This window comes from Prinia subflava, chromosome 23, assembly GCF_021018805.1.
Source record: "Prinia subflava isolate CZ2003 ecotype Zambia chromosome 23, Cam_Psub_1.2, whole genome shotgun sequence".
Lineage (NCBI taxonomy): Eukaryota > Metazoa > Chordata > Aves > Passeriformes > Cisticolidae > Prinia > Prinia subflava.
This window is the reverse complement of record NC_086269.1, coordinates 5533323-5559711: the sequence shown is the minus strand read 5'-3', so window position 1 is coordinate 5559711 and position 26389 is coordinate 5533323. Positions and strand designations below refer to the sequence as shown.

Genomic DNA, 26389 nt, shown 5'->3' with positions numbered 1-26389 from the left:
GCGGCGCGGGCCCCACCCGGCGCGGCGGTGCGGCAGCAGGGCCCGCGGCGCGCGGACAATACCGGGGGGCGGCGGCGGCTCGGCCTCCATCGGCACCGCTCGGCCCCTTTCGGTCTCCATCGGTATCGCTCGGCCTCCATCGACACCGCTCGGCCCTGCCCGGCCCCGCTCGGCCCTGCCCGGCTCCACCCCGACTGGCCCCGCCCCGACTCGGCCTCGCTCGGCTCCACTCGGCCTCTCTCGGCCCTGCCCGGCCCGGCCCCGCTCGGCTCGGCCCGGCCCGGCCCGGCTCCATTCGGCTCAGCCCGGCCCGGCCCAGCTCCGTTCGGCTCAACTCGGCCCCGCTCAGCGCGGCCCGGCCCGGCCGGCACCATGCTGGCGCTCTTCAACAAGCTGCTGGACTGGTTCCGGGCGCTGTTCTGGAAGGAGGAGATGGAGCTGACCCTGGTGGGGCTGCAGTACTCGGGCAAGACCACCTTCGTCAACGTTATCGCGGTGAGCCCGGGGGCGCCGCGCATCACCCCATCCCCGAGGGGTCACGCTTCACCCTTGGATCCCCCGTTGCATCCCCATTGCACCCCCACTGCATCCCCACTGCATCCCCGGGCCTTCCAGCACCCGTTGCATCCCTATTGCACCCCCATTCTATGTCCCCATTGCATCCCTGTTTTACCCCATTGCATGTCCCCATTGCGTCCCCATTGCACCCCCATTGCATGTCCCCATTGCACCTCCTTGGTATTTCTCAGAACGTCTCCGCCCTATCGCACCCCAGCCTGAAAATGCCTTTGGGGAGGGGGTTCAGTGTGGGATGCGGGATGCAGCAGTGGAGTACAGAGTGGGGTGCAGGGTGCAGGCTGGGGTACATTGTGGGGTGCAGGGTGCAGGCTGGGGTACAGTGTGGGGTGCAGGGTGCACGCACGGGGCAGCCCATGCAAACCGCAGCGTTTGCTCCCCGCATCCCCAGAGCCGAGTGGGGTGCTCTGTCCGACAAGTCCGGCACTCCCTTGCCCTCTCCGGCCGGAGCTCTGCCTGAGTCCGGAGTGCCGAGCCCCGGACTGGCAGTACCGGTGTCCTCCTGGACGGGCAGTGCCAGGCCCTGGACGGGCAGTGCCGATGTCCTCCTGGACGGGCAGTGCCGATGCCCCGGACGGGCAGTACCGGTGTCCTCCTGGACGGGCAGTGCCGATGCCCCGGACGGGCAGTGCCCATGCCCCGGACGGGCAGTGCCCATGCCCCGGACGGGCAGTACCGGTGCCCCGGACGGGCAGTGCCCATGCCCCGGACGGGCAGTGCCCATGCCCCGGACGGGCAGTGCCCATGCCCCGGACGAGCACTACCATGCCCCGGACGGGCAGTGCCCATGCCCCGGACGGGCAGTGCCGCCCGGCGGGACTGCGGGAGCGCGGCCCTGGCAGCCGGGCAGTCCCGCTCCCGCACCCGTAGCTGCAGGCGCTTTGTCATCGTCCCCGCGGCCGCCGGGACGCGCAGGTGGGGCCGCAGGAGGCCCTGCCGGGCTCGGTGCCGCCGCGGTTCCTTGCCCGGGGCCGCTGTGGGAGGTGTTCGCTTCCTCGAGAAGCGCCCGCCCGCAGCAGCGCCCGGTGGGTGCCGGCGGCTCTTGCAGCAGCACCGCTCCCCCCGAGCGGGGCAGCGACACCGCCTCGGGCCCCAGCGAGCCTGGCCTGGCCCCGGCTGCGCTGCCTCGGCCGCGGGGTCCCTGCATCCCGCAGTGATCAGGGGCTGCACGTCCTGCATCCCGAAGCCCAGGGCGTGGCTTCACCCACGGGGATGCTCGGCAGAGTGTCCCCTCTTGCTTTTTGGGTTGTTCTCACCATCTCAATACGTGATGCAAGGCGGGAGGATCCTGAAGAGGTGGGTTTGGGCTGTTGCCCCCAGGAGGGTTTCACGGAGGGAGGTGGATGCAGATCCGCCCTGGTTCCTGCACGTTGCTGTGAAGTCCATGCCTGCCATGGATCCGAGTTGTTGCTGCTTGCTCAGGGTGCTGGAAGCTCCTGGGCTGTCAGAGAGGATTTTCAGCTCATATGGAGGCTTCGTTGCACTGGAGCCATGCTCTTTGGGAGGTGCTGAGGGACAAAAATGTCCTTCCTGAAGTGTCTAGGGGCAGAGAGAGGACATCCTAAAACACTTTTCATCCTGGAAATGATGGCACTCCTGCTCTCGAGCTGTTTTGCTGGAAGTCACTTCTCAGTGCTCCAGTCTCCTGCTGGCTCCCCCCATAAACTAACACCAGCATCTGGGGCAGGGAGCGTTTGGGCTCTGGGGCAGTGACCATGAGCACCAATCCTATTTTCAGAGGACCTGTCCCTGTCATTTGCATGTTTAATAGTCAATTTTTACAATCCCATGCCAGGGTGGGACACGGTGGTGCCACGTGTGGGCTGCTCCGTCTCTGGATCCGCTGGATGCTGCTGCCTGTTCACAGCACCCAGGCTGCCTTAAAAATGGCAGAGTAATTTAGTGTTGGTTTTAATCACCCAGTTAAGCTGTGAAGGGTGATGGAGCTTTATCCCAGACCTGCTGTGCTGTTCTGCCTACACAGGGCTGGAAACCCCAAGGGTTGATGTTACTCGGCTCCCTGTTCCCCACATGCCTCCTCCTCTCCCAGCCACATCTGGAGCAGACAGGGCTTGGTGTGAGCTTTGTGGGGTTTGCTTCTGTGAGTAAATACTTTGTACCTGGCACTTTTACTCTGACCCCACTGGCAAGACCCGTGCACTGGGACTCTCTCTGCTTAGCCAGGATTGCAGGTCTAGAGAAAAGGGACTTGGAGGAATTCTAGCAGCTCTTGAGGTGGCTGAAGTTGGCACCATGGCCTGCTGGTCTCTCAGGTCTGTTGTGGGGTGTTTGAGACCCTTACATGGCAGTCGAGCTCAGGATGCTGAGTTTGGCCTCTCAAGTTATTTGGAAAGTTCAAGTTTTGTGGCAGGTGCACACAAAAAGGAGCACCAGCTTTTGGGAAGACAGCCTAGAAAGAGGGACTTGTTTGGCACAGCAAAATAGAAGCATGACACTGGAAATGCCAGCTCAACAGGAACTGCCTGACAAGGTCTGGAGGCGCCTGCCTTAGGGTGTTGCAATGGGGTTGTTGGAAGGGGAAATAGCTGTGATTTGAGCTTTGTGGGGGGAAGAACTGAACTGAAGAAGTATGCGATTTTGGTGTTGTTGGAGAGATGTTGCAAGAAGCCTTTCTGGGACTGGAGCTGCGCCAGGGGGGTTGGCAGCGTCCTTTTCTTCCAGGATTTGTATGTGCACCTGAGTGAAAAGTGGACTCTGGTTCCCTGGAAGGTGCATGGCTCCCTGCAGCAGCCAGGCTGTGGCTGAGCCAGGCAAGGGCTTTGCTGAAGGCTGCTATGATCAGGGTGACTCCTCCTGGGTCACCTGCCTGGGGACTTCAATTTTCTTATTTTTTCTTTTCTTAACTGTTGATTAGCTGAGGCTTGAAGTCTTTCCTGCAAGGAGAAGTGAAAACTGTAGATACACCTCATCTTGATTTAACCTGAAGCTAGTGGGCTTTTAGCTGCCTTTTCTCCAGTCTGGTGGTGACATGGGTGACATGAAGGCCTGGAGAGCTCCTCAGCAGGTACTGGGGCCCAAAACCTGTCAGTGCAGGCCATGGTTAGAACAAGGGAGCATTGCTACTTTTTAACATCACATGCATTCTACCTGTGCTAGAGCCTTCCAGGAGAGTGAAGCCACAAGTGCCAGGGTGTTGGACGTGTGGTGGGAGCTCTGGGGCACCATCTTGTGCTTCAGCCCTGCCTGGAACATGATTCAGACCAGTGCTGCTTGAGGAGGCATGGAGCTCCTGGAGCAAGTTCAGTGGAGGCTGTGAAGATGCTGACAGGACTGGAACGTCTCATGAGGACAGGCTGAGGGAGCTGAGGCTGTTGAGTCAAACAGCCAAAAAGGAATGGCTGAGAGGGGCCCTCATCAGTGTCTGCAGGGAGGGGTCAGAGGATGCACCAGGCTCTGCTCCCTGGGACCCAGCAATGGAACAAGAGGAATGGGCAGGAGCTGATGCCCAGGAAACTCCACCTGGACATGTGGAAGAACTTTCTCTGTGGTGACTGTGCACTGAAGAGGCTGCCCAGAGAGAGTGTGGGGTCCCCCTCACTGGAGATATTCCAGAACTGTCTGGGAATATTGCTGTGCCATATGCTCTGGGATGATCCTTGTTGAGCAGGGAGCTTGGATCAGGTGCCCCACTGTGGTCCTTCCAGCCTGACCCATCCTGTGAAACCACATCAACCTCGTTTTCGGCGCCAGGCAGGGTGGTGGATGGTGTGGCAGGTAGCCAGCTCTCCAACAGGGCTTCCAGGGGAGGCATGGCCTGGTAGTGGCCCAGAGGACTGCAGAGCTCAGCACCTGCCTCAGAGAGACCCACCCATCCTGACATGCTGACCCCTTCACCAGCCAGCTGACCCGTCATGGCAGGATGTGCTCTGAGCCTGGGAGGGAAGGTGCAGCTCCAGGTCTGCAAGGTCCCCAGGGTTTGCTGTGGAGGTAGAGGAGAGAGGTGCTGAGGAGGTAGCAGGGAGATGTTGTTCTGATGCGTTTGTGTCAGTCTGTCTTGACACCCACCTCTCCCAGGAGTGGGGTCTCTGTGCTGGGAGGTGGCCATGGATCCTCATGCTGCCTCATGGTCATTCTACCTCCAGATACAGCACCTGGCCCCTCCACAGGTGTATCCTTGCACCTTAGCTTCATAATGCAGAAGTCAGCAGGTTTTCTGGTGGGTTTCTCCATATTCCTGGAACAGGAGGAGGATCTGCCTGGGGCATGGTCTTGTCTTGCTGCTGCAAGCTCTGCCTACATGAGCCAAGAAAAATGGATAGTGTGGCTTTCCTGAGACAGGATCACAGAGGGATTTGGGTTTGAAGGGACCTTCAAAGATCACCTTGTCCAACACCCCTAACATTGGCAGGCACATACAGGGACACCTTCCACTAGACTGGTTTGCTCCAAGCCCCGTCCAGCCTGACCTTGAACATTTCCAGGGATGAGGCAGCCACAGCTTCTCTGGGTAACCTGTGCCAGAGCCTCACCTCTCACATCATAAACCATTTATTTTTTATATCTTTTATATGTAAGTGTCCCTCCATGTTAGAGCTTGGTCAGGGTTTGGCAGGGAGTCAAGGGCCACATGGCAGGAGATGCCTGTAGGAGTGCCAAGCTGGGCACTTTTGGGGATGGTCCAGGCAGTGGTTGGAGACACCCAGGCCGAGGTGCTTTGGGTTCCTTCCTCTATCCCACAGAGGGCCATGCTGTGCTGGAGACACAACTGTATAGAGCCAGGGCTAGGCTGCCAGCACTGCCTCCTCTGGGGAACAGGGCTGCAGAGCAGTGATTTATCTAGAGCAGATCACATCAGAAAGTGCTGGGGCTGGGCACAAAGGTCTCTTGCCCTCCAGGCAGAGCACCAAGGCAGAGTGGTTTGGCCTGAGCAGTGGGTGACCCTGGCAAAACCAGCAAGGAACTGGAGTCTGTAAAGACCTGATCTGCCATTTGTGGCCACAAAATCCATCTTGCCTGCAACGATGTTTTATGCTTCCCAGTGGTTGAACAATTGGTGTAGCTTGGCATCATCTTCATGGTCAGCGTGGACACTATGTCCATTACATAACCAAAATTTGGGGGAAGAATGCATCCAATGAAGCTCTTGCTTGTCTCCATCTGGGTGCTCACTGCTTTCCTGGCAGTGGAGCTGTGGATGGCTGGACCCCACAGGGAGTTGAAAATGTATTGAGGGCACCAGTGTCAGGGCTAGTTGGAGAGGGAAGAGGAGATTCTGTTTCCACCACTGGGAGTTGTTTTCAGAGAGCAGCTGATGCAGGGAGGAGCAGCACATGCAAGATGCTTCTGTGGGTGCTGGTACAGCAGGGAGCACATGTGAGCCATCCTGGACCACAATGCGTTGCATTCCCAGCTCAGCCTGTTCTGGACAGCTCAAGTGGTTTTGTTTTGGCCCCTTGGACAGCCTGGAGGCAGGTGCTGCAGTGGGAGAGGGGTTTGGGGCAGGAAGCAAGGCTGTGGTCACTCACACAGACATGCTCTGTCCCACCCATGGAGGAGAGAAGAGGCAACTCCTGGCTCCTGTGTTTACACCTCTTCCTGGAAGAAGCTTCTGTCACGTGGAACCTTATCTTGTGTGGCTTTTGCACAGCCAGCAGATGCCATGATGTGGTCTGGGATCCCTGAGGGAGGTGCCTGCAGTTTCCAAGAGCTCTTCAGCTCTCCATGCTCACTGATCAAAGCCTGAGGATTTGTTTCATAAAGTTCAGTTGTGTGCTGAACCTCAATCCATAGGAGACATCCCCTGTGGAACCCTGTGTGCTTCCCCTCCTCTCCCCATGCCCTTCCTCACTGTGCTTTTGGGGTGCAGCATGGCCTGAACACTCCTTGACTGGCAGGTTTTGCTGCTGAATGCAAAAGGGATATGAAAAAGGGAAGCAGGATGTATTGCAGAGTGTTTGGAAGAAGTCAGGAGAACTCTGGGGACTTGCTGATGTGGTGCATCTGGAGGAGCCACAGGCACGACCAGGCACAAAAATCTGCTTATGAGAATAAAGCATAAACTGACTTCCTGTTTTGAAGTTTGTGTTAACTAAGAGAAAAGCCCTCAAGAAACTGAGGTTTTAAGGTAGTAAAACCTGCTAGGATGAGTTTGGCCATGGTTGGTGGTTCCTGCCGGGTTCTGGCACCGATGGCTGAGATCCCCAAGGCTGCACTATCCTGGCTGTCAGACATTCTGCACGACTGGCTCCTCAGCATTCCAGCATGGAATCCCCAGGATGCACTTACAGGCCAGAAGCCTGCTTTGGGTCCCAGGGCAGCTGCTGGAGGCAGCGGGTGAAGGGCTGTGCCAGCTCCTGTCTCCTGCCCCACAGATGGCACATCACTGCTGGGACTGCCCCTGATGTCCCTCTGTGCTCGTCCTGCTGCCTTGGGATTGGAGCAGCAAACTGGAACGTGGGTGGGCTCTGGCAGAGCCTTTGCTGTGGTGCTGGGGGCTTGTGAGCTCCTGCTCCCTGCTCCAAGCCTGACCTGTTCCACAGCTGTGCTGGGGTGCTGCAGCCCTGCAGGGACCTCATGCAGCTGATGCATAAACTCAGCAGGCATTGGAGCTGCACCCTGTGTGACCCCCAAGTGCCCCAGCACAGGCAGGCTGCAGAACTGGGGGAGCAGTGAGACTGCACTCGCCTGAAAGCAGAAGTCAGTCTGCTTTGGGCTGGGCAGTAAATGAGCCAAAGCACGAAACATGCTGGTGTCGTCAGGAGCTGCAGCTGGAAAGGGGCTGGGGCAGGAGGTGCTCCCTGGGTGGGAAGCCCAGCCTGAAACCTGGGAGGTCTTCACAGGGCTGCCTCACCAGAGGTCACTGCAGAGGATGAAGGTCTCAGCCTCCTCCCACAAAGGTCTTGGGAATCCCACCTTGAAAGAATTGGAATGGGCAAAGCCCCCAGGACAACGGGACAGCAACAGCGTGTCCAGGGTTGATGTTGGCAGCTCCCTGCAGGGCTGGGGACTGCACTGGGGCACCCAGGGCACCTGTGCCCATTGCAGTCCTGGTTTAGGAATGGTATTCCCCAGCTTGGTGCTCACGCTGGTTGGTGTTATGTGTTCCCTGCCTCTTGCTTCCCCTTCCCTCTCCAATTGGAAGCACAAAAGGCACATCACTGGTCAAGATAAGAACAATTTGCTAGAAACAGCAACGAGATAAGACAGTAAGAGCAACACTACTAAAAACAAAAGTGTACAAAGAGAGGGTGATTTATATGCAAAATGCTCACCAACCCCTTACAATGAAACAATGCCTTCCCTCCCCCCACCAGGCTTTCTCCCAGCTGGAAAAGAACAGCATTCCCCTAGTCCTGGTGGCACCCTGTCTCCTGGGCTCTGTGCTCCTGGCATGGACCTGCAGGATGGTTGCACCATGCCCAGGGCAGGGCTGGCAGAGCCTTTGGGGTTATCCCAGGCTGTCAGCCCTGCTGCCCTGCCAGGGCAGGCTGGCCCCATTCCTCTACCTAACGCTGTTTCACCTTGTTCCTTGCAGTCAGGGCAGTTCAATGAAGACATGATCCCAACAGTGGGTTTCAACATGAGGAAGATCACCAAAGGGAATGTTACCATAAAGGTAAGAGGCAGTTCCTACTGCTGGTGAGGGCTCTTGGGATGAAAGGTGGAGGTGAGGGAGGTTGGTGGCTCTTCTGCTGAAGGGGGAAGAATTCCAGCGATCCCAGCTGCAGCTCGTAGAATAGAAGCATAGCAGTATTAAGGGTGGAAAATCCCTTTAAGATAGAGTCTAACCATTCCCCCAGGGGTGCCGTGTTCACCACTAACCCATGTCTCCCAAGTGCCACATCCACGTGGTTTATTAACCACAGCATTGTGGTTCCACCATCTGAAAGTGAAAGATTTAGGGTCCTGCAGGTACCCACCAGAGGAGGTGGTGGGAAGGGCTGTAGGAGATCAGACTTGTGCAGTAAGAGTCAGTTTGGGCTGCAAAACTGGAGGTTTCTTAGTATCTCTGGCTTGCTTGTAGGGACTTAGGGATGTGGTCACCTTGCTGAGGGTGGTAGTGCTGGGAAAAACAGGTCATGGCTTGCAGTGGTGGTCTCTGCCTTGGGAGAAAAGGAAGAGGAGGGTTCTACCTGTTCTGGATTTTTCAAGGGCCCGGGATTGTACTGGGAAATAACTGTTGGACAGGCTTGAAAAGCTGGCTGGTGGATCTCTGGCTGCTGCAGGAACACTTGAGAGTATGCTGAACGTTCTTAAATGGGAAATGCCTCAGGGAAATGCCAGGAGGTGTGATGGGCATGGGGAGGAGCACCTGGCTTGGGCCAGGTGTTCCCCCCATGCCAGCAGAGGCACACCACAGGGGGATTCAGCATCCTCCAGCTCCCCTTCCTGAGGTTTCTCCCTTCTTTTTCAAGTCAGGAGCCTCCTCCCAAGGTCTGAGCTGAAGGGGAGAGGATGGGGGTAGGTTTGGAGGCCGAAATGCCTCAGGCAGGGTGTGCTGGTTTGAAAGCAAAACCAGTGAGACTCCAACTCAGAAATACAATTTAATAGAGAGAGAACAAACAACAAGAAAGGTAAAAATAAAATAAAAATAAAATAAGACAAATGCAATAGTACAAAGGACCACTGACAGAGTCAGAATGCAAACCTGGCACCCTGTTGGTCAGGGGGTTGGAAGCAGCCTACAGTGAGTCCTCCCAGAGTGACAGTTGTGGCTCTGTTGGAGTAGAGATGATCCTCAGGAAAGGGTCCAGTCATCCTCTGGGAATCCAGTGCAAACAGACCCCCTTGGTGTTTGGGATTGCAGTTTTATCCCGGTGGAAAGGCTTTGGCTCCTTCCACTGGGTGGAGCATCTCCCAATGGGATGAGGTGATGTTATCAGTCATGTGAGAGGCCTTCAATGGCCCATTCACAGGTGATGTCCCTCGGAGCAGGGTGGAGGAAGAGATAAGGAGGCCCTGCCTTATCTGGTGTTATCAGGTGTCCATTAACAGAAGGCATCCGCCCTCTTTCCGCCCCTAGAGTTACAAGAGATAAAGAACAATATCTCCCAACCGATTTCAATAGATGAAAATGGAATACACATTTTGGTTACATTTCTCAACCCAAGACACAGGGGAGGAGGAGCAGGAGGCGGGCGATGGGCGCTGTGCCGGGGTAACGCTGCCGTCTCCCCACAGCTCTGGGACATCGGCGGGCAGCCGCGGTTCCGCAGCATGTGGGAGCGATACTGCCGCGGAGTGAGTGCCATCGTGTGAGTATCCCTGAGCCTCTGCAACCCCTGCTGCTGCTGCTGAGCCCTGCCGGGGCCTGGGGCCATCACCCACTGCAGGGCCTGGGGCCATCGCCCACCCCGGGGTGCTGGGCTGCCGGTGGAGCTGCGGGTCCTTTGCTGCCTGAGCTGGAGCCCTGTGTCAGGAGTTGGGATCACTGAATCACCATGGAATCATGAAGGTTGCAAAGGGCCTCTAAGATCATTAAGTCCAACCATTAACCCAACACTACCATATTCACCACTAGACTATGTCTCCAGATGGTTTTTGAGTACCTCCAGGGATGGTGACTCTACCACTGCCCTGAGCAGCCTGTGCCAGGGCCTGACCAACCTTTTAGGGAAGAAATTTTCCCTAATATCCAACCTAAACCTCCCCTGGTCCAACTTTGAGGCCATTTCTTCGCTTGTTTCCTGGAAGGAGAGCCCAACGTGCAGCAGGCTCCACCCTCCTGTCAGGGAATTAGAGAGACTGAAAGGTGCCCCTGAGCCTCCTTCTATCCAGGTACTTACCCTGGGGACTGATGTCTACATGAGCTTTGAGCAGAGGACAGCCAGGTCCCTCCAGCTGTGCCAGATCCCTTCCCTTCCCTTCCCTTCCCTTCCCTTCCCTTCCCTTCCCTTCCCTTCCCTTCCCTTCCCTTCCCTTCCCTTCCCTTCCCTTCCCTTCCCTTCCCTTCCCTTCCCTTCCCTTCCCTTCCCTTCCCTTCCCTTCCCTTCCCTTCCCTTCCCTTCCCTTCCCTTCCCTTCCCTTCCCTTCCCTTCCCTTCCCTTCCCGCACCTTCCCGCACCTTCCCGCACCTTCCCGCACCTTCCCGCACCTTCCCGCACCTTCCCGCACCTTCCCGCACCTTCCCGCACCTTCCCGCACCTTCCCTTCCCTTCCCTTCCCTTCCCTTCCCTTCCCTTCCCTTCCCTTCCCTTCCCTTCCCTTCCCTTCCCTTCCCTTCCCTTCCCTTCCCTTCCCTTCCCTTCCCTTCCCTTCCCTTCCCTTCCCTTCCCTTCCCTTCCCTTCCCTTCCCTTCCCTTCCCTTCCCTTCCCTTCCCTTCCCTTCCCTTCCCTTCCCTTCCCTTCCCTTCCCTTCCCTTCCCTTCCCTTCCCTTCCCTTCCCTTCCCTTCCCTTCCCTTCCCTTCCCTTCCCTTCCCTTCCCTTCCCTTCCCGCACCTTCCCGCACCTTCCCGCACCTTCCCGCACCTTCCCGCACCTTCCCGCACCTTCCCGCACCTTCCCGCACCTTCCCTTCCCTTCCCTTCCCTTCCCTTCCCTTCCCTTCCCTTCCCTTCCCTTCCCTTCCCTTCCCTTCCCTTCCCTTCCCTTCCCTTCCCTTCCCTTCCCTTCCCTTCCCTTCCCTTCCCTTCCCTTCCCTTCCCTTCCCTTCCCGCACCTTCCCGCACCTTCCCGCACCTTCCCGCACCTTCCCGCACCTTCCCGCACCTTCCCGCACCTTCCCGCACCTTCCCGCACCTTCCCGCACCTTCCCTTCCCGCACCTTCCCGCACCTTCCCGCACCTTCCCGCACCTTCCCGCACCTTCCCGCACCTTCCCGCACCTTCCCTTCCCGCACCTTCCCTTCCCGCACCTTCCCTTCCCGCACCTTCCCGCACCTTCCCTTCCCGCACCTTCCCTTCCCTTCCCTTCCCTTCCCTTCCCTTCCCTTCCCTTCCCTTCCCTTCCCTTCCCTTCCCTTCCCTTCCCTTCCCTTCCCTTCCCTTCCCTTCCCTTCCCTTCCCTTCCCTTCCCTTCCCTTCCCTTCCCTTCCCTTCCCTTCCCTTCCCTTCCCTTCCCTTCCCTTCCCTTCCCTTCCCTTCCCTTCCCTTCCCTTCCCTTCCCTTCCCTTCCCTTCCCTTCCCTTCCCTTCCCTTCCCTTCCCTTCCCTTCCCTTCCCGCACCTTCCCTTCCCTTCCCTTCCCTTCCCGCACCTTCCCTTCCCTTCCCTTCCCTTCCCGCACCTTCCCTTCCCTTCCCGCACCTTCCCTTCCCGCACCTTCCCTTCCCGCACCTTCCCTTCCCTTCCCGCACCTTCCCTTCCCGCACCTTCCCTTCCCTTCCCGCACCTTCCCTTCCCGCACCTTCCCTTCCCGCACCTTCCCGCACCTTCCCTTCCCGCACCTTCCCTTCCCTTCCCGCACCTTCCCTTCCCTTCCCGCACCTTCCCGCACCTTCCCGCACCTTCCCGCACCTTCCCGCACCTTCCCGCACCTTCCCTTCCCGCACCTTCCCTTCCCGCACCTTCCCTTCCCGCACCTTCCCTTCCCTTCCCGCACCTTCCCTTCCCTTCCCTTCCCTTCCCTTCCCTTCCCGCACCTTCCCGCACCTTCCCGCACCTTCCCGCACCTTCCCGCACCTTCCCGCACCTTCCCTTCCCGCACCTTCCCTTCCCGCACCTTCCCGCACCTTCCCGCACCTTCCCGCACCTTCCCGCACCTTCCCGCACCTTCCCGCACCTTCCCGCACCTTCCCGCACCTTCCCGCACCTTCCCGCACCTTCCCGCACCTTCCCTTCCCGCACCTTCCCTTCCCTCCCCTCCCCTCCCCTCCCCTCCCCTCCCCTCCCCTCCCCTCCCCTCCCCTCCCCTCCCCTCCCCTCCCCTCCCCTCCCCTCCCCTCCCCTCCCCTCCCCTCCCCTCCCCTCCCCTCCCCTCCCCTCCCCCTTCCCCTTCCCCTTCCCCTTCCCCTTCCCCTTCCCCTTCCCCTTCCCCTTCCCCTTCCCCTTCCCTCAGAACCTCTTCTCTCCCCTCCCAGCATCACTCAGTCCAGCTCTGTTCCTCAGATCTCACCCTTCCATGCATCTGTGCTGGCTGCTCACTGCAGGGCTGAGCAGACCTGTTCATGGCACTCAGCCCTTCCCAGAGGCTGGTTTCCAGGTCAGGATGTTTATGTGCTGCCAGATAAATCTTGTGCTGAGAGCAGGAGTCTCACCTGCTACTGAGTCAGCAAATCTGAGTGTCCCTGAGTGTCCCCATTGCAAACAGCAATTGTAAAAGCAATCCCAGGGAATCCATGGCAAGGCACTCATGGCAAGCAGGTTGCCTATTCCAAAAGACAGATACTGATCTTGGGACACCATACTGGGGTTACTGAAATCCAGTCAGAAAATGAGATTATGGGATCTCTCCCAACTGACCATACCCTGAGATTTGGAGGGCTGCTTTCTGTGCTGCCCTTCCCAACTCTAAGCCTTGGCAGGTGAGGAGGAGTGTGGTACTGCTTGTTCTGCATGTTGGGACAGTGGTGTCTGCTCCTGCCCTTGCAGACTGTCACTGTGGTGGGACACGGCCTTGGACCTGCAGGAGGGTTTTTATTACACTTTCTATTACAATGAGCTCTGCTAGAAATGACAAAATCTCTGTCTTTTCACTCCTTTTGCTGCCTCCTTCTATAATGTCAGAATTTTGGCCCATGTGGTTGTCAGGAAACAAAAGGACCTCTTGGCAGCCAGGTCAAGCCACTCCAGTCTGTCCTCATCACACCGAGCTGTGTCAGGTCCCTTTCCCTTTGCTCTCAGCTTTCCCCACCTGTGCCCAATATGACAAGGGCTGGGGCAGCCCCTGGGGGTGTTTTTCACTCTCAGAAGAGCATTCCCATTTTCCTGTGTTAAGCACTTTGGTAGTTAGTAGCTCCTTTCCTATTTTTAAATAACTCCCTAAAGCCTGATGAGCTGGCATTTCTCACTCCTTCTCTCTCAGCTTCTTCATCTTTGAAATCAAGGCTGCTTTGATCAGTTCCTCACCCAAGTTTTGGCTTCAGTGACATCCTTTGCAGGATAAAAGTTGGCCTGTAAGAACAAAATCCCAAATCTCCCCTTCTGCTCAGAGAAGCATTGGCCACTGCCTTCAGGTCCATGTGCTCCGTGGCCCCTCCCGAGATTACCCCATCAATGGGGTGAGGAGATCCTTCCCCTTCTTGGGTCATCATCACCTTTCCATCCTCAGCTTCTCTTGCCTTCCCTGCCTGTCCTCTGTTGTGGTGTTTACATGGGAGCTGCCATGTGCACATGGTGTTGGAGACAACGTGTGTCCTGCAGCTTCTCCTGCCTGGGCTTCCCTCACCCCGCCTGTCCCTGCTGTCTGCAGGCTGGCACCTGCAGAGACAAGGATGGGGTGGTCCCCCCACTCCCCTGGGAGACATGAGGGGCTCTCAGCTCCACAGCCATCCTTGGGAAGAAGCATCCTGGTGGAAGGATCATATTATCAACCCAGCTCCCCGTGCTGGCCCAGTTTGCAGTGAGGGCCAGTGAGCTGCCATGAGGGGAGGTTTGGGGGTGGCAGGGACCTCAGCACAGCACGAGGGTATGGAGACCTGGGCACCTGTGCTCAGGGTTGTCCCTTCCCTTGCAGGTACATGGTGGATGCTGCTGACCAGGAGAAGATAGAGGCCTCTAAGAACGAGCTGCACAACCTGCTGGACAAGCCGCAGCTCCAGGGCATCCCGGTGAGCCTCAGCCTGTGCCCCCAGCACCTGGGGTCCTGAGGGTGGGCACTGCCAGGGCTTGCAGAGCACATTCAGGGAGGGGCTCCCCTTCCTTGGAGGTGTCTCTTCTCTGCTGCACTCCTGAGGGAGCTGGCTGGGACAGTGACACTTTCTAGGTTCTGGGCCCAGCAACAGAGAAGGGACCCTTAGGGCATGGGGCACAGATCAGGGCCCCTGGGTGAACCTGTCCTCTCGCATGGATTTGCACCTGATTTGTGGTGTGACAGGAAGGTCCTGCCTCCTGTGAGAGGAGCTGCCGGGCTGTGACACGTGGGGGCAGTGGCACAGTGCCAGGCACACTGCACGTGTCAGGTGGGCTGTGCACTGGCCATCCCAAACCAGCATCCTTTGAAAGGAGCTAACTGAAGATCTTACCATGGATCCCGAATATCTGCTGCCAGCCACATTAAGCTCCTGACCAGGCTGCAGTTGCAGGCCTCTGAAGGCTCTCTTCTGAGAACAAGCCTCCTGATTGCAATGGGGAGGGGGGGATGCTCATCCTGTGTGCTGCAGAGCCCCGTCAGGTGACAGTCACATGGCTGCTCCGGAGGGACAAACCGGTCCTGCTGGGTGGTTATTTTCCTTACACAATCTGAGAATGCTTTTGTGGCTGTCAAGAGCCTCGAAGGAGAGATTAGTGATGGCACAAACAGCTGATCCTGGTTTGGGCTGGCTGCCTGCAGAGGGGGTTCTGCCCGGCATCCACAGCTTGCTCTGGCTGGATAATGTCAGTGTTAGCCATTTCACTTGACTTTTTGCTCAGAGACAGTGAGAGGCTCCTGGGAGAATGTCCTGGATGGCACAGCAGATGCTGGTGCCCTTCAGAGGATATGCTGTGGGGCCATCTCCACACTGGGAGCAGGGAGTGCACAGGAGATGCTATGTACAGGCTAATTAAGCAGTTAATTGAAGTGCTCTGCCTCCTGAGTGCTGCTGCAGGGGCTTTCTCTGTCTGGGACATCCTAGTGCAGTAGGCAGGGCTGTCTGGTGTCACAGGCAGGCAGAAGCAGGTTCCTGCCTGTGGCCAGCTGCTTCAGGTGTCCCCTGTCCTGCCCTGCAGGTCCTCGTCCTGGGGAACAAGCGGGACCTGCCCGGTGCCTTGGATGAGAAGGAGCTCATTGAGAAGATGTAAGTGTGCCCTGGGCACTGGGGGTGACACAGTGTGACCCCCTCCCCGTTCTGCCATGTCCCCCCCAGCATGATCACCCATCTGGGGTGGCACTGTGGTGCCTGGGCTGGCAGAGTTGAGTGGCTGAGGATGTCTGAGGTGGTGCCTTGTGGAGACAGAGAGGAGCTGGAACCGCCAGTGCCAGGGCTGGGTCCCACATGGTGGCGTGGGGGCCTGGCACAGTGTGGCACTGGCTGGTGGAGCTGGTCTGCCCCAGATGCTGCACTGGACAGTGGGGCTGGGCTCTTCCACAGGGGGATCCAGGATGCTGCACTGACTCACAGCATTTCCTCCCCTTCAGCCACCTGCAGAGCGCCACTGGACCATGGGCACCTGTGCAGCTCCCATGCTGCCAGCCCTGTGCCACTCCCAAAACCTCCCTGCCCCATCTGGCTGCAGGGCTGGGGGGGACCTATGGAATTTGGTGGCCAGGGTCTCCATGGGATGGGGTCCCTCTGCCCTGGCACACAGCTCCCCCCCAGACTACCCCTGCCCCTCAGGCATGGAGCAAGGGTGCCCTCACCTGACCCACATGCAGCTCCTGGAGAGCCTGGGGAGCTGCTGCCCCCTCAATGTGCTCTGTCTCAGAGACAGAGTCCACAGAGAGCCTTCAGGGGCTGCCTGGGGATGTCTCCCATGGCTGCCCCACACAGCTCAGAGTCTGCAGCCAGCACTTGCTCCCTCCCCACAGGAGCCTCTCTGCCATCCAGGACCGAGAGATCTGTTGCTATTCCATCTCCTGCAAAGAAAAGGACAACATTGGTGAGTGCCGTGGACCGGGCCACGATGGGCATGGGGCAGCCTGTGCCCACGTGTTTGCCCAGGTCTGGGGGGAGGTGACAGCCAGAGATAGAGGTGTAAGTGTCCCCTTGCCTCTGCAGACATCACCCTACAGTGGCTTATCCAGCACTCGAAGTCCAGGCGAAGCTGAGGTCCCGCGGGCCTGGCTCGGATTGGGAAGATGCCATTGTACAAGCCCATGCCCCTCTCTCCTGCTCTGTCCCTCCAGCTCTCTCTCTAGATGGGTATTTTTAGGGGACCCCAGACTCTGCTCACCTTGGGGCAGAGTCCTTGTTTTTATTGTAAAGAAGATGTCCGACTGCCCTCCTCTCCCCCTCTCCTCTCCTCCCCCCTCTCTTCCTCCATTTTGGCACTGTTCTGTTGTTGTCTGTGTATACAGTATATATATATGTATATATATTTTAATTTTTTAATTTAAAGGATAGTGCTGTTATTAAATTGGGCCCTGTGAGCATTAGGAAAGCTGGGGCTCCCTGAGGCCAGCCAAGGGTCAGCGTCGGGAGGAGGAGGAGGGTGGCAGCAGAAGGCAGCTCTTGTGGATGGGGCTGTGCCAGCTGCAGGCAGGTCCCCTGGGGCTCCCTCTTCGCTGGGTGTTCTGCTGCTGCCTCCAGGCAGAGACCACCCTGGGGGTGTTGGGGGTGCCCACCTTGCCCTGCCTGCCTTGGGCTTGTGGTGAGGAGGGTGTGTCAATGCCACCTGCAGGCTCCTCACCCCTCTGGGGACAGGCATTAGCCACAAGCCACTGCCATCACCCTCCCCCTACTGCCTCCACTTCCCCAACCCCTCTTTGGGGCCCAGGGCCACTTGTCCCTCTGCCCCACGTGTCCCCTGCTCTTGTGCCTGGGGCTAATCCTGCCCATTGCCCAGCCTGGCTGCTCAGGGGACAATCTGGGGCACTGGTACCAGTGCTGGGGGCCCAGCAATGCCAGCAGCCCCTGTGGGGGCAGGGGGCTGGCACCTGCCTCCCACCTGTCCCAGGGCTGCCTCAGCCCCACGTAACCTCTCAGGACAGCTGTGCTGGCACCCCACAGGCCAAGTGGCATCGCCTGTGCCCGGCTGGGGCTGCTGGCTCTGCCCTGGCCAGGGACAGCCCTTGGGATGCCAGAGAGGGAGGGGCACATGGAGCCACCTGGAGACACGCACAGAGCACCTGTGCACCCTCAGTGCTGCTCACCAGACCCAGGGGTGTGCCCCATGCCTGTTCCCCATGTCCTGCTCCCTGTTCCCTACTCCATTCCCTGCTCCCCGTGCTTGCACCACATTCCTACTCCCTGTGCTCTGCTCCTTGTGCCTGCTCCCCAAGCTCTGCTCCCCATGCTCTGCTCCCCATGCTCTGCTCCCCATGCTCTGCTCCCCAAGCTCTGCTCCCCATGCTCTGCTCCCCATTCCTGCTCCCCATTCCTGCTCCCCATTCCTGCTCCTCATTCCTGCTCCCCATTCCTGCTCCTCATTCCTGCTCCTCATTCCTGCTCCTCATTCCTGCTCCTCATTCCTGCTCCCCATTCCTGCTCCTCATTCCTGCTCCTCATTCCTGCTCCTCATTCCTGCTCCTCATTCCTTCTCCCCATTCCTGCTCCTCATTCCTGTTCCTCATTCCCTGTTCCCCATTCCTGCTCCCCATTCCTGCTCCCCTTTCCTGCTCCCCATTCCTGCTCCCCATTCCCTGCTCCCCATTCCTGCTCCTCATTCCTTCTCCCCATTCCTGCTCCTCATTCCTGCTCCTCATTCCCTGTTCCCCATTCCTGCTCCCCTTTCCTGCTCCCCATCCCCGCTCCCCATTCCTGCTCCTCATTCCCTGTTCCCCATTCCTGCTCCCCTTTCCTGCTCCCCATTCCTGCTCCCATTCCTGCTCTCCATTCCCTGCTCCCCATTCCTGCTCCCATTCCTGCTCCCCATTCCTGCTCCCCATTCCTGCTCCTCATTCCTGCTCCCCTTTCCTGCCACCCCCTGCCCTGCTGCCCTGGCTGGGAGGCACGGGAGCCATGGGGCAGCAGGGCTGGCTTGGACGGTGGTCAGGTCTGTGTCTGCAGAGGGTGGAGGTCTGTGCAAGTCCTGTGGGGTGAGAAGGGCTGTGCCTGTCTGTGCCTGTCTGTGCCATGGGCTGGGGCTCTGAGGAGCAGCCCGGGGGCCTGGCCAGGTTGTTTGGGGCCAGTCTGGGGGGCCTGGGCTGGCACTGAGGGTGGGCGTGCAGGGGAGCAGCCGCCGGTCCCAGTGCAGGGCTGGGGCGTAGGGTGGGGATGGCTGGGGGGCTGCAAGGCCCCTCTCAGCCTCTTCCCACTCGGCTCCAGGGTGTCAGAACCTTCTGTTCTTGTTTTTGCAGAATTGCACAAAGAGAGGTTTCTTTATGTTTGGTTTTTTTTTGTTTGTTTTTTTTAATTTAATGACTTGTAAAGTGTTGTTGCCCCCCCACCCCCCCCCCTTTTTTTTTTTGTAAGAGATATTTTGACTCAGACTTGACCTCTGTTGGGAAATGATACTTGTAACTGTACAATTTTTTTGCCTCCTAATAATAAATTAACAATTTTGCGTTGCGGGTGTGGTTGCAGTCACGTTACTTCCTCACCACCTTCGGGGCCCTGCCTGGGAGGGAGATCCCTGTCCCTGGGTAGCTCTGGGCACCTGTGTGGTCATGCTCACCCAGGAGGTGCTGGAGGTACCCCTGGTGGTTCTTGTTTCCTTGGCCTGGGTACAAAAACCAGCTCGGACACTCCATCCATGGCCGTCATTGCTGCTGGACCTTCTGTGCCCCCGTTGTGTGCCAGAAGTGCTGCAGAACCCTGCTGGGTTTGGGTGGGCTGCAAACTCTCTGCTCCTCTCCCTGCTCCCTCCCGGGGGCTGTGCCCACCACTCCCCGTGCCCTGTGTCCTTCAGAGGTGGCCTCCATCCCCGTGTCCCCTTGTGGCCACGTCCCCGGGGGTGGCCCCCTGCCCTGCGCTTGCCAGGTGCCCGGGCAGCAGGGTGCGAGCAGGGCTCAGAGCAGGGCTCAGCCCAGCCCGTGGGGCTGTGCCTGCCGTGGGGCCGTGCACACCACAGCCCACGGTGCCAGCGCTGCCTGCGCCCCTGCCCCTCCCCACGCGTGCGGCCCGCAGCACAAGCCTGGCTTTGTTCACCCTTGGCCCCGGCTCAGGACGGAGCAGTGTGGACCAGGCGCATGAGGGACGCCCTCCCCCACCACCCCAGAGCCCCCAGACCCTCCCAGGGACCCCGCTCACCCCTGGGCATGCTCGAAGGTACGGCCTGGGCTCTGAACCCCCCTGCATCCCCGTGCCAGGATGAGACCTGTCTCCTCCCAAACTGTGAGGCCCAGCACGGGGCTGGAGGGAGGAGGATGAAAGGAAAAACCCAGTTTTGTGCTCTGGAAAGAAAACTGGGGCTTTTGTTTCCCTGGAAACGGGTCTGCGAAAGCGAAGCGCGCGCGGAGCCCGGTGGGTGTTGCGCACAAAGCCCGCAGTGAGCCCCTCGCTTTCACTGCCCTGGCAACCGTCTCCCTCGCCCCGGCATTTCGGGGGCTGGGTGCCTGCCAGCACTCGGGACAAGGAGCTCTAACAGCTCCGGTGGATGGGCTGCCGTGGCCGGGCTGCCCCCAGGCAGATCCGTCCTGCCGGCTCCTTGACCCCACTGCTCCCTGACCCCCCTGCAGGGGCCGTGGGCAGGGGTGGATGTGGGCTTGGAAAACCTGATGCCTTGAAACCATGCTAGGACAATTCTGTCCCTGCAGTGGGTACATGGATTAGGGCCAGGAGCTCTGTGGGGCAGTTTGGGTGAGATGGTCTCACCCCAAGGCCCCCCAAGGGGTGCTGGGGGTGGTGGTCCCACATCTTCCCCCAGCACTGTGCAGCAGTAGCACCTTGGTTGTGCATGGGGAACCAGCAGGCTGGGGCGTGCCTCAGCCCTGTGCTGGCCTGGCTGGGCTTTACTGAGACCAGTTCAAGTCCCACAAATCACCCCAGACCCAACACTTCAGAGAGCACCCTCTCACAGGCACAGCATCACCCCAGAGGGAGGGAGCAAAGGGGCTGGGGGCCTCTCCCCATCTCCCCTCACTGCTGCCTGCTCTGGCACAGCTGCCTCCCTGCCCTCCTGCCCCCCGGCTGCCCCTGCCCACCCCAGAGCCCCCCAGGTTTAGGGAAGAGCCATTCCAAGGGGCTCCCAGGGCTCAGCCCAGCAGTGCCAGTGGCTGCAAGCACAACGTGCTCTAGGTTACTGGTTTATTGAGCTCATACAGGGCATGGCTTGAATCCGTGGGAAACAGCCATTTGGACCTTCTCCTCTTGTGGAGGGGCTGGCAGGAGGGGAGGGGAGGGAAGAGGGCAGTCTGTGTTTGCTGTGTCCTCTGTGAGCCATCATGGCCAGCCTCTGTGGTTTCAGGTGAGACCTTTCCGGCACAACGCCATCTCCAGAGCAGCAGCCCCACGGAGCCCGGCCAGGCAGCTGGCACAGGAGGGTGCTGCTGTCCTCACTGACCTTTGGGCAGAGGCAAGAGGGTCACCAGTGTAGCCACGGGACTGGGATTTCAAGCCCCATCTGCCCAATTCTGTGTTTGAAGCCCACGGCGCAGCCCCCTGAGCTGTCTCTTTCTGCTTGTTCCACGTCCAGACATGAGTACTAATGGCAAAACAATGTTTGGTCTTGGGAGGAGGTGGTGAAACGATCGCTACAGCTCCCCAGTGGCACTTAGCACGGGGTGCCAAGGGCCAGGAGGGGTGGGGGAGTCTCCCGGGGCTTGTCGAAGAAGATGGAGGAGGACATCTCTGTTTTGAGCTTGCTGTCGGCGCTGCTCTCGCTGGAGGTGGTGTCAGGGCCGCAGCCCTCGCAGCAGCAGCAGCAGCAGTCCATGAAGGCCTGGCCCAGTGGACGGCAGAGACACAGGAGCAGCACAGGCGTCACGGAGCACTTGAAGAACAGGAAGAACTGGTTGATGAGGTTGAGCAGATCCAAGGTCTGCTTGGACATGTCGGGGGACATGTAGGCCACCACGATGTTGCAGACGTTCTCGGGAGTGGCGCAGAGCCCGTAGATGACGGTCAGGGCGATGATGGTGCAGTTGAGGTGGCCCTCACACTGGCCGTGCTTGGCGCCGCGGCACTCGCTCTTCTTGTCGGCGCCGCGGATGCGCCGCGTCACCAGCTGGCAGCTGACGGTGAACAGCACGGGCAGGCAGAAGTAGCAGCCGAAGTACCACCACATGCGGGCGTTCTGGTAGGTGAGCACCAGGGAGTAGATGGACTCGGGCAGCTTGGACGAGGGCTTCATGGTGCAGTACTCGGTCTCCACGCCGGACACGGGCGATGTGTCCCGTGCCAGCTGCCAGAGCAGAATCTCCGGCACCGAGAGCGTCATGGAGCCCACCCAGATGACGGCCAGCTTGGCAATGATGGACTGGCACTGCTCGATGGGCCGGGTGCTGGCCTGGGGGCTGGTGGCCGCGTGGAACCTGTCGATGCCCAGCGCACAGAGGCTGAAGGTGGTGACTCCCAGTGACGACACCTGGTGAGGGAGGAGGCAGAACAGGTGGGCCCTGCTGCAGGGACATCCCAGGGGGCTTGGCTCTGCCCTTGGCTACCTAAGACCACAACCCCTCCTTCAAAGGCTGTAGGGAGGTCACAGGTTGTGGCTGCATCCCAGGGTTTAGAGCCACTTTTCTGTGACTCCTGAAAGGATAAAAATGTCCCCTGACCCTGTAGTCCCTGCCCAGCTCCCTTTTCTGCAGAAGGGGGGAAGTTTAGCTGGATGTCTGTCTGTCCATCCAGCCAAGGTGGGAACAGCAGGATTGTCCTTCAGGCTCTTCCTCTATTCTGGATGGCTGTTGCAGAGGAGAAGCAGGAACCATCACTCCCACCAGCACCTTCCCAGGGTTCCCAAGGCCTGCCTGGACAGGCCAAGTGAGTTGAAGGCGCTCTTGTCCCAAATCAGCTTGGGGCAATTTCCGCTGCATTGAGGTTAGCAAGAAAAACATCCCCTTTTGCCAAAGGAGGAGGCCAAGGGAGGGAGAGCCACTGGGGCTCTGGGAGCACTGGCCAGGCACTGACCAGCATTCCCAGTCCCAGAGCTGGGAGCCAAGTCCCACAGCCCTTGGCCAAGATGATGGCAGAGTCACATGCTGGTGTCCCAGTGCTGTGGCCATTCCTGGCCTCACGAAGCCATCAAACATCACCCTGTGCTGAAAGACCTTCCCAGCACTCAGGAAAGCTCCCAGGGCTCCACGTGGTGCGTGGGGAACAGCCCGGAACACTGCCCCCCCGACCCCTCCAGCCTTTTCCTTGGCCCTGGGCTGGTCACTCCAGCAGCTGATGACCAGAGGGATGCCAGCACTCAGCAGCACCATCGGTTATGCACAGCAGCATCTCCCCAGGCACAGAATCAGGACACCAGCCCAGCACCAGCACCCTGCACCCACCTCCCAGCACATTCCAGCTCCTCTGCCCAAAGCCAGAGCCAGCCTGGGCACTCAGCAGCCTGCTCTGCCCCACAGCCAGCACCCAGCATGCTGCACCTGCTCCCTGGCTGGCACCTGCAGCCCTGGGCACTGCTTTGCTGCTGCCTCCTCCCCCTACACCCTTCCACAGGCTCTTCCATCTCTCCTGGTGCCCTTGGTCCTGCAGAGCACCCATCTCCAGTGTCCTGGCAGGGGTGTAGCTGGTGGCACCAGTCAGTGCAGCACATCCCTGCACAAGGCCTGTCCCCAGAAGCCCCTGTAACCAGCTTTGCTCCCAAAACCTGGCTCTGTGCCAGAGCATTGAGCAGCTACAGAGGACAGATCTGCTTCCCACAGCGTCCATCCAGTGGCCTAAGCCACAGTCCCACCAGACACGAGCCCTTGGCCTCCAGACAGGTTGCCCTCTCCTAGCTGACCCTTTGCTGGGGGTTTGGCTCTGGCCTGGCTGTGGCTCCCACCCAGGCCCCCTGCAGCTGGGTCCTGGCTGAAGCCCTGGAGCCCCTTTCTGCCCATGTTTTGGGGGGCAGGAGGGCAGTGCAGGGCTGGTGCTGGGGGGCAGAGCAAGAGTGGCCCCCACACCAGGACTGTGCTTCCCAGCCTGTGACATGCTCGTCCTTCTGCAGCACCAACATCCCACCATTTCTGTCCCTTCCTGACTGCTCTGGGACCAAGCTGTCCTGGAGCTGCTGAATCCCTGTACCTGGTGGTGCCACCCCCAGGGCTCTCTCACGGGGACAGGGAGCCCATGAGCAGCACATCTTCCTCAGATCCTCCTCGAGACAGGGTCTGTCTTGGGGACATCACCCTTCCCTTTCCTTCCCCCCCTTCCCTGGGGCACTGAGCCAGCTTGGGGAAATTCCTGCCCCTCTCTGAGCCCCCCAGATGCAGTGTTGGAAGCCTGAGGTGGAGGACAGGGATGGGGCAAACACTCAGTTAGTTACTGAGAGGATGTCTTGCCCACTGGGCAGGGACACAGGGGAGCAGGGGGGCTGCAGGGCTCCCCCAGCCCACACCACATCCCTGTGCTGGGCTGTGCTGTGCAGGTTTGGGCTGTGCTGTTCAGGTTTGGGCTGTGCTGTGCAGGTTTGGGGCTGTGCTGTGCAGGTTTGGGGCTGTGCTGTGCAGGTTTGGGCTGTGCTGTGCAGGTTTGGGCTGTGCTGTTCAGGTTTGGGCTGTGCTGTGCAGGTTTGGAGCTGTGCTGTTCACGTTTGGGCTGTGCTGTTCAGGTTTGGGGCTGTGCTGTGCAGGTTTGGGGCTGTGCTGTGCAGGTTTGGGGCTGTGCTGTTCAGGTTTGGGGCTGTGCTGTTCAGGTTTGGGCTGTGCTGTGCAGGTTTGGGCTGTGCTGTGCAGGTTTGGGCTGTGCTGTGCAGGTTTGGGGCTGTGCTGTGCAGGTTTGGGCTGTGCTGTGCAGGTTTGGGGCTGTGCTCAGTGGGACACCCTGCTCCATCACCCGGCTCCCAGAGGTGCCAGTGGCATTGGTGGAGCTTACAGAGTTGTGCACAGCCAGGGATCCTGCAGGGTGCAGACCCTGCTCAAGGGCACTGGGCAGGGACAGGTGACTGTCACAGTGACTGCTGTGGCACCAGCAGGGCACGGAGCAGCCGGGAACCTGGAGCTCTGGGGTGGATGCTCACTGGGAGGGGCAGGCTCTGAACCCTGTCTGGTCTGACCAAGCCTGAGTCTTCACTGACCTGACACTGTCTCTAAACTCTTCCAGGTGTTTGCACCCTTTGATAAATGGGGCATTGACCACAGACAACAGGCAGGCTTGGTCTGTCTGTCCCACCAGGGCACGGAGGGGCACAGCTGGACCCCAAGGTTCCCTTGAGGATGGGAGATGAGCACACTGAGGGTTGGTTTCAGCCCAAATCCTGCCCTCTGGGGCAATTTTGCTCATTCTGCCACCCCCTGTTACCACAGTCCCTCTGCCCTTCTCGGTGGGTCCTGGCCCTCCCTGTGACCAACCTGTCACACATGAGGCCTGAGGACAAACAGATCTCAGGCTTCCAGACCAGATTCCTGGGCTGTCCCATTCCAGTGCTGACCAGTACCGTCCACCTGCAGGGCTGGGCCACCCTCAGCAGCCCACCCTGGCCAGTTTCTGGGCCAGCACACTGCATGGCTGAGCCCCCAGGCTTTGGGACATCAGGCTGGGACAGGAACAGACAAATGGAGGGACCCTGCTGACAGAGGTCCCTGTGCTGGCTGGAGAAGGGTCTAATGGGCTTTTCCAGCCCTGGCAGCATCAGTGCTGGCTGCAGAGCCTGAGGAATGGCCTGGGACAGAGGGAAGGTCACTATGGGGACTGTCCCGCACGGTGGGGGTCTCTGGCATTCAGTCCTTGTGCCAGGCCACCAGCACCAAGGACTGCCCTGGAGCAGGAGGGCAGAGAGGAGCAGAGTCCTTGGTCCCTGCGGGGACCTGTGCAGCCCCTTACCTCCATGAAGGGCACGATGCGACAGGACGTGTCCCCCAGCAGCCGCTTCTTGGTGATCTCGTTGAAGATGACCACAGGCAGGCAGAAGAAGAGGATGAGGAAGTCCCAGAAAGCCAGGCTGGCCAGGATGGAGTTCCAGGCACTCTTCATGTAGTAGTTGTGCCACACGATGCACATCACGGAGAGGTTGCCGATGATCCCCACGGTGAAGACGATGAGGGACAGGAACATCACGGCATAGGCACTGTAGGAGCTCTCTGTCACCGGGTACAGGGGGTTGTGGATTTGCAGCCGCTTGTCGGACACGGTGGTGAGGTTGGCTCGGGGCTCTGCCCTGTCCCTGTCCGTGGGGACCCCCGGCTGCTGTTCCGAGGGGTCGGTGCTGGACGGCAGCAGGGCCCTGGTCGGGTGCAGGCTGCCGGAGTTGAGGGGTCGCGGGAACTCCACCCGCACCCCCGGCACGTACTGCTGCACCGACTTGGAGTCCTCCTCCGTGCCCCGGCGCAGCCTCTCCCTCATCCCCTGCACCTCCGGGATGTCCCGGGCCGGCGTGGGCAGGGTCCCGCCGCTGTCCGCAGCCTGGCCGTGGTCAGTCCTGCCGGTGCCAGCCCTGCCCCGCGTCCCCGCGGCCCCCAGGGCCAGCAGCAGCAGCAGCAGCAGCAGCAGCGGCGGTGGCGATGCCATCGTGCCGTCCCCGCACCCTCCGGGAGCGCGTGTGATGGAGGCGGCGCAGCCCCCGGGGCCGCTCGGGAGCTGTGTCCGGGCACGGCCGCTCGGTCCGGCTCCGGCCGCGGCTCTGGGCGCCGGGGGAGCGCTGGGCAGGATAAAGCGGCGGCGGGAGGGGAGCCGAGCCCTCTGCTGGTCACCCACCGCCCGGAGGATGGGACAGCGGCCAGACTGGGCAGGTCCACATCCCCCAACACCTCCCAGCATTTGCCTCAACATCCCCTCAACATCTCCTCAGCATCCCGCAGCATCTCCCACACATCCTCAAACCTCTCCCCAGCATCCCCACAAATCCCCCAGTATCCCCAACCATTCCCCAATATCCCCCCAGCATCCCAGAAACATTCTCCAACATCCCCAAAGATCCCTTCAGCATCCCTCCTAGAATACCCCAGCATCCTTCAACATCCCCCAGCATCACCCAGCATCCCCCAACACCCCCAGCTTCCATCTGCATTCCCAATATCCCCCAAGATTCTCCAGTCTTCCATAACAGCCCCAAGCATCCCCCAAGACCCCCTGAGACGAAGCCAGGAGAGG

The 26389-nt window shown here is 59.5% G+C and overlaps 2 protein-coding genes across 2 annotated transcripts; one reads left to right on the top strand and one right to left on the bottom strand.

Moving 5' to 3' along the window:
* On the top strand, positions 1-18781 carry ARL8A (ADP ribosylation factor like GTPase 8A). The gene is made up of 7 exons (XM_063418186.1): positions 1-495; positions 8072-8152; positions 9718-9791; positions 14149-14242; positions 15342-15409; positions 16141-16211; positions 16331-18781. Exons 1-7 carry the CDS (start codon positions 373-375, stop codon positions 16378-16380), a joined length of 561 nt encoding a protein of 186 aa, XP_063274256.1. The 5' UTR covers positions 1-372; the 3' UTR covers positions 16381-18781.
* Positions 18782-20451: 1670 nt separating this feature from the next.
* Positions 20452-26109, bottom strand: GPR37L1 (G protein-coupled receptor 37 like 1). Its single transcript, XM_063418361.1, has 2 exons — positions 25124-26109; positions 20452-21737 (listed from the first exon to the last, which is right to left on the bottom strand). The coding sequence occupies exons 1-2, from the start codon at positions 26066-26068 to the stop codon at positions 20925-20927; spliced, it is 1758 nt and encodes a 585-aa protein (XP_063274431.1). The 5' UTR covers positions 26069-26109; the 3' UTR covers positions 20452-20924.
* Between the last annotated feature and the right edge of the window lie 280 nt (positions 26110-26389).